The sequence below is a fragment of the Salvelinus sp. IW2-2015 genome, linkage group LG25 (genome assembly GCF_002910315.2).
Source record: "Salvelinus sp. IW2-2015 linkage group LG25, ASM291031v2, whole genome shotgun sequence".
Classification (NCBI taxonomy): domain Eukaryota; kingdom Metazoa; phylum Chordata; class Actinopteri; order Salmoniformes; family Salmonidae; genus Salvelinus; species Salvelinus sp. IW2-2015.
Genome location: NC_036865.1, coordinates 20136210 through 20144123, shown reverse-complemented (window position 1 = coordinate 20144123; position 7914 = coordinate 20136210). Strand labels below are relative to the sequence as shown.

Sequence of the window (7914 nt, the reverse complement as noted above, 5' to 3'; positions counted from 1 at the left end):
TCAGAGCAAGACGTCCTCCATATTGTATGGTATTGTACGACCGGGTATAACGGATGATACTATACATCCTTCAATTCGTATGACCGCTATTCCATTCGTAATGTAACACAACATAATATAACGTCACATAACATCATACTAAATGGAGGGGCAGAAATAACGTCCCAAATCATACGAATTGTTCTGAGTCCAGGTTGGCTTTACAGATATAATCAACCACACCRACTATCTCTTGTCCCAGCAGACCACCTGAGAAACAATTTGTCATCATTATGGAAACAGAATGAGGCTGGCCATAATTAGTGGCTAACAAGCCTCTGATTAACAGCCTCTGCAGGAGGTCACATGATGTAAATGTAAAATAAACATGACTGAAGTCAAAGATTGTGGATTATGAAGATTTCTCTGAACGGCCTTTTACCATTGYAAACAATGGTGACAATTTGGTGGCTCTACCATAGGCACCAATGCAATAGCTAATTCCCATTGGATTCCATAAAAATACAACACCTAGCGTTGAGGAAAGTAGGGCCTAGCTACCGGAAGTGTTGTCGAATCCAACGGGTCGCTTTAGAATTAGCTAGCCTAGCATGCGGACAAAAAGTCAGGTTAATAAAAAACMAGCAGTATTTTAATCTTCTCGATTCATCATTTTGGGATAATTAGGAGTACAGCTCCKTCTCCCATACCTGGACTGKGGTACATTTTCTGAGCCATATCTCGCACCGACTCCACGATGTCCACATTCTGGCATAGCACCGTTCCGACTACAGAGAGAAGTAATGATTGTCTAGTCGGGGTCTTTTGGCTAGGAAAGGGGTTAATGCCCCTTCCCATTCTGACACGGAAAATAATGCACCAACAATGGGTTCCAACAATAACGTCCTTTTACAAGTTTGCACATGTAAAGTGTAGTATCTATGGTATTTTATGGAACTACATTTTCTGATGAGGCAACGTGTGCAAGTCTCTCCTCGGGCTGAAATCATGTCACCCAGTATTAGCTGTGTTTGGTCACAACAGGGACCCTCTCACACATGGCAATTTCTGGACTGATGGAATTCAGTCAACAAAGCCATAATAATGTGTAATCCTTACTCTCCCTCAGGTATGGGTAAAATGTATGTGGATGATTGCCTGCATGCGTGTGTGCATGTGTGTCTAAAACATTTTCTACCTTGAAAACAGAAATTAAATAATGATTTCATACAGACAGTGAATGGTCTAGTTGATTACAAGATGAAAGAATATTTCTGGACAATAGTCATCTTAATTGTATTTTAGTCATCTCCCATAGAGCCAAACAGACTGAAAATAACATCGTGGCTGTGCACCATTGTGATGGACTGTATAAATTGATACAACCTCATTCAGAGACATGATCAATTCTTTGCATTCATGACTGGCCTGAGATGTTTCACCAAATAAATGTAACATTGTTCAAATGCACAGGCACTTTCAGAAGGTAACTCTACAGCTGATGAACCTTTGCAGCACATAGCACTTTAGTTTCTATCATCGGACAGAATTTCAGCTCATTGATCTGTATGTCATTTCGGGGTGGGATGGTGGGGGGTCACCTTTTCTGATGCAGGCAGACATCCTGTGCTTTAGTATAGCAAACCTCAGACAGGTACCATGTGAGCTGTGTCTTAAAGGTCAGCGTTCTTGTGAAAAGATAGAAATATCACATATTTTCAGTCAATGAAGAAAATGGAGTGAGAGAGAGCAAGAGAGAGAGAAAGTTTGGTGTTAACTGATAAAATCATACAAAGGAATGGTTAATTTTAGATTTGTGAAATGCTCAGGTTTATTATAACAATCATAAATTGGACCTGGATTATTTTGCAGATGTTTTTACAAAGTATGTGTGTGTAGGGATTCATTAGACACAAAGGGGCACAGAGAGAAGTGTGTGATAACTTCTCTTCTCTTCTCTCTAATAATAATTTGGTGGGTTCTAATATTTGTCCTGTGTTTTCTGCATTTCACAACTGTCTCTTGAGACACACTCTGAGTGGGATCACGGCCAGGGTCAGCTATTATCAACAGCAACCCTGGAGCAATTTGGGTTAAGTGTCTTGCTCAAAGTCACATCGATAGATTTTTCAACTTGTCGGCTCTGGGATTTGAACTAGCAACCTTTCAGTTTTGTATTTGTATTTATTATGGATCCCCATTAGCTGCTGCCTTGGGCAGCCACTGCTCTTCCTGGGGTCCAGCAAAATTAAGGCAGTTATACAATTTTACAAACATTACAATACATTCACAGATTTCACAACACACTGTGTGCCCTCAGGCCCCTACCCCACCACTACCACATTTCTACAATACAAAATCCATGTGTACGTGTGTGTGTATAGTGCGTATGTTATCATGTGTGTGTGTGCATGTGTCTGTGCATACGTTTGTGTTGCTTCACAGTGCCCGCTGTTCCATAAGGTATATTTTGAGCTGTTCGTTAATCTAATTTTACTGCTTGCATCAGTTACTTGATGTGGAATAGATTTCCATAGAGCCATGACTACATGTAGTACTGTGCACCTCCCATAGTCTGTTTTGGACTTCAGGACTGTGAAGAGACCTCTTATGGGGGTATGCATGGGTGTCCGAGATGTGCGCCAGTAGTTCAAACAGATAGCTTGGTGCATTCAACATGTCAATACCTCTCATAAATACAAGTAGTGATGAAGTCAATCTCTCCTCCACTTTGAGCCAGGAGAGACTGACTTGCCTAGTTAAACAAAGGTTAAATAAATAAAAAAATATTAATGTTTACTCTCTGTGTACATCCAAGGGCCAGCCGTGCTGCCCTGTTCTGAGCAATTTTCCTAAATCCCTTTTTGTGGCACCTGACCACACGCCTGAACAGTAGTCCAGGTGCGACAAAACTAAGGCCTGTAGGACCTGCCTTGTTGATAGTAATGTTAAGAAGGTAGAGCAGCGCTATTATGGACAGACTTCTCCCCATCTAGCTACTGTTGTATAAATATGTTTTGACCATGACAGTTTGCAATCCAGGATTACTCCAAGCAGTTTACTCACCTCCACTTGCTCAATTTCCACATTATTTATTACAATATTTAGTTGAGGTTTAGGGTTTAGGTAATGATTTGTCCCAAATACAATTATTTTAGTTTTACAAATATTTAGGACTATCTTATTCCTTGCCACCCGCTCTGAAACTAACTGCAGCTCTTTGTAAAGTGTTGCAGTTATTTCAGTCGCTGTAGTAGCTGACATGTATAGTGTTGAGTCATCCGCATTCATAGACACACTGGCTTTACTCAAAAAAGTAAGGCGCCTAGACAGCTGCCCTGGGGAATTCTTGATTTTACCTGGATTATGTTGAAGAGGCTTCCATTAAAGAACACCCTCTGTGTTCTGTTAGACAGGTCACTCTTTATCCACAATATAGCAGGGGGTGTAAAGCCATAACACAAGTTTTTCCAGCAGCAGACTATGATCGATAATGTCAAAAGTCGCACTGAAGTCTAACAAAACAGCCCCCACAATCTTTTTATCATCAATTTCTCTCAGCCAATCATCAGTAATTTGTGTTAGTGCTATGCTTGTTGAATGTCCTTCCCTATAAGRGTGRTGAAAGTCTGTTGTCAATTTGTTTACTGTAAAATAGCATAGTATCTGGTCAAACACAATTTTGGCTGATTGGTCYGCTATTTGAGCCAGTAAAGGGGGCTTTACTATTCTTAGGTAGAACACACTTTCTAGTAGGCTTAAATTGAAAATATGGCAAATAGGAGTGGCAATATCGTCCGCTATTATTCTCAGTAATCTTCAATTCAAGTTGTAAGACCCCAGTGGCTTGTCATTGTTGATAGACAACAATCATTTTTTTTACCTCTTCCACACTTACTTTTTGGAATTCAAATTACAATGCTTGTCTTTCATAATTTAGTCAGATATACTTGGATGTGTAGTGTCAGCGTTTGTTGCTGGCATGTCATGCCTAAATTTGCTCATCTTGCCAATGGAAAAATTATTAAAGTAGTTTGTGTGTGTGTGCACCCTTYTATGTGTGGCTATATATGCTCAGGTATACATGTTTGATCTATTTCTCTTTGCCTAAGTTCGTTTTRCACATGCTCTTCCTAAAGATATAATATCAATTGTAATTCAAAACCCCCCAAAATACTATGTTAAAATTCTATATTTTGATCAAGTCACTGCATGAGTCCATGRTAAAATGTCAAACTGCAAAATGGTAAAACTAATTACGGTCTTTGAAATGTCTCATTAAATGTCTGCAGCCATTTGGAAAGCTAAATGAAGGGGAGGTGAGAGGAGGATAATGTCATATTAATATGCTGAAAAACCACCACTAATAACATGAGATGGTAGTATGACATTACAGTAGCTGAGACTTTTTGGTGGGGAAATACAGGCATGCACTCAGACTAGCCCCCACCCAACCCCCTACTCCACCACCACCACTACCCTGGCCGGCTTTTGTGTGTGTGTGTGTGTGTGTGTGTGTGTGTGTGTGTGTGTGTGTGTGTGTGTGTGTATGTGTCCAGTCCACTCCACACACCTGCCATGCGGTTCACCAGGTCAGCCTCCTCAGTGTCCTGGATACTGCTACTTTTGTTTTTCAACCCTTTGTCCTGTGAAGATGAAAGGGGCGCTGGTGTAATTTGATGCTCTCAGGAATCTGAAGTATTTTTTTTAAACAGATGTGAAGTGAAATGTATTCATTTTTGGAACAGTAGGCTACAACACCTATAAAATATAGGCCTATGTATTCATATTAGATTCATAGGAGGCAATGGCTTTGAGGGGAGAATTTAGATCATATTCCAAATTGTATTTTGATAACATTTGGGGACATTGGAGTTTGGATTAGGGCTCACTATAKTATTTTCTTTCTCCCAATACTACAGAGCAGCTTAAGACARTAAAATAATCATKAAATAAAAATAGATGCAATTATCAGAGGGYAAGATGTGGTTCAGTTACCATGGGTTACATGGTATTGTCAGGAACTATACAGAGGACAGATGCATCATACAATTATAGTGAAGTGACTTGGCGAGAACATAATCTGTTCTACAWATTTTTTCGAATTATATTAAATTTACAAATGTTGTATTTTATATTTTGTCATTATTTTTCTCTYGAGTGTTTTGAGACATTGTGAAATGCACTTTAAATCAAATATGACTTGACTTGACTTTAGTAAAAATACATTTTTACAGCTATTTTCACAACATAATAATGTCAAGTAATGTTTCCATTATTATATATCTGATMAAACATTTCAATTTATACCAAAATCATTGCCTTTTTATGAATAATTATTTMACCAATATTGCTGAAAAATAGATTACTCCCATGTTTGAGAGCTACTTGACTACAGAAATACCACCACCATTCTCATGAATTAAAGCAAGTATTTTGGCATGAATATGAAAAGCATTCACAAACAAAATATCATGGATATCCTCTKGTACAATACACAACATCGCTTATTCATTCAATTGTGTTCCATTAATTAGAAATGTGTGTAGTGGCAAGACTAAAACTAGACTAACATTTCTATGTGAATTCCTTCATTTATCAAGACATGCCTATTTAAAAGAATCKCAGCATAAATGTATCGATGACGATCAGTGAGATAATAAAGCTATTATAACATTGCGCACGGACTTACGCACGGCATAAAATAAGTTAATGATCTTACAATAAAATATKATTTTAAATAAACAAATCAAGAATGCAATACTTCAATTAATCATGACCTACAATTAATTGGGCAAGATTCTAATCGTGGATTTGACCAGGGATTGAGTCGCATTCCATGGCTCCGGCTGAAGTAAATGGCGTTATGGTATCCAGTGAAATTTCCCCGTCACACTGGAATTGGACGATGGCTGGCAGCAACGTGTTCTTGTGATTGCGAGATGCGTTTGAGATAAGAGAAACTTTGTCGGACAGTGGGGTTGTGTCCTCTCCCACGTTTGGGATTGCGTGAGGATGCTGTGTAGCCATCAAGACTTGTGCGTCTTTTTGGAGCGTTGTGTCGTGGTGATAGGAGACCAATTCATTGCTGAAATTAACAGCCTCCACTGTATTGCTTGAGCAAATTTTATTGCAGCCCAGAATAGTTGTAAAGGCTTTTCTGAAATCCGCGTTAAATGCGTAAATGACAGGGTTTAACGAAGAGTTGGCCCAACCAAACCAAACGAAAATTGTAAACGTGGTGTCGCTTACGCACGGAGGGTCACAGAAAGGTACCATGCAGTTTAGGACAAAAAAAGGCAGCCAGCAAAACACAAAAACTCCCATGATAATGGAGAGGGTCTTTAGCACTTTTGTTTCCTTTTTAAAAGCAGTTTTTAATGCGTTTTCGTGCGTGCAAACGTTTGGGTGTTGGTTATTTTGCGCTTGCTCCGCGGCTCTCTCCAAGGAGGATATCCTCCGTATCTGCGTTTGCGCAATACGGTAAATCCTCGTGTAAGTGGCAACCATGATAACCACTGGGATATAGAAACTGATCAGTGATGAGGAAATAGCATAGGTCTTGTTCAAGTTTGCTATGCAATTCTCAGAGTGGTTGCTAAAGTTTCCCGCTGACGTCTCCTCGTCGGCCATGTGCCAGTTCAGTTGGACAGGTATGAAGGAGATGAGAATTGACAGCGTCCACGCCACTCCAATCATGATAAATGCAACTCTGTGGGTCATTTTCCGTTCATATCTAAAAGGACTAGCTATAGCCCAGTATCTGTCCACGCTTATGATACACAGATTAAGAATAGATGCCGTCGAGCACATTATGTCAAAAGCTATCCAGATGCCACAAAATCTACCAAACAGCCAGGTGCCAGTCACCTCAGATATTGCCTCCCATGGCATCACGAGGACGGCAACGAAGAGGTCAGACACCGCCAGAGAAATCACGAAAAAGTTGGTTACCTTGGACCGGAGGTGCCTGAACTTAACTACGGCAGCGCACACGAGCATGTTCCCCAGCAGTGTCGACACAATGAGGAGAAACAAAATGCATCCAATTAGCGCGCGCACGCCATTCCCGCRGGTCTCCTCGTCTGTGCCGTCCGATTCCGAACGAACTTGAGTTTCATTTCCAGTATAGTTTTCCATTTGCACTTTTCTGTCTTTGGGTAGAAACGCTTCGATTTCACATTGAACCACGTATTTGTTCACTGTCTTTATTTTCATATAGCGGACAGCTTCCAAACCCGGATCCATTCAAATGGACTAAAGGAGGCTACAGAAAACGTCCAAAACTATCGGTTGCTTCCCTCTCTCGTGATAGGCTATGACTCATAGCAGGTGAGACAATTGAAAAGTCTAAACGTATCCTTGGAACGTCACAACTCTGACGTCACCCCATTAAAGTTGAAATGTAAAGGGGGTTGGGTATGGGTAAGGGGTATGGACATCTCAAGGATGACACTAACCGTGAGACAAAATTAGCACCAGTGGTCAACTCATCCAGTAAATTGGCAGACATATCTGTAGCCTACAACAGGTTTCCCAAACATTTCATGCAATTCTACATAATTTTACATATTAGCAGAATCTCTYCACAAATTATCAAAAWTACAGGCTAAGAATGGACAGAGAGATAGGCCAATTCATCTTATCATATTTCTCCAATGCCAAATCAGTGTGTCATGTTTGCAACAAAACTGTCCCTGTTTGCAAATAATCACATTTGAGAAGTCATTAGGAGTCTGAGCATGGTACACTGCTCAAAAAAATAAAGGGAACACTTAAACAACACAATGTAACTCCAAGTCAATCACACTTCTATGAAATCAAACTGCCATTAGGTACCGAGATGAGATCCTCAGACCCCTTGTGAGACCATATGCTGACATATGCACATTTGTGGCCTGCTGGACGTCATTTTGCAGGGCTCTGGCAGTGCAC

At 40.2% G+C, this 7914-nt stretch overlaps 1 protein-coding gene across 1 annotated transcript; it reads right to left on the bottom strand.

The window, feature by feature from the left end:
* Positions 1 to 5781: 5781 nt before the first annotated feature.
* Positions 5782 to 7119, bottom strand: LOC111951637 (D(1C) dopamine receptor-like). The gene has a single exon (XM_023969844.1). The coding sequence runs from the start codon at positions 7117 to 7119 to the stop codon at positions 5782 to 5784; it is 1338 nt and encodes a 445-aa protein (XP_023825612.1).
* Between the last annotated feature and the right edge of the window lie 795 nt (positions 7120 to 7914).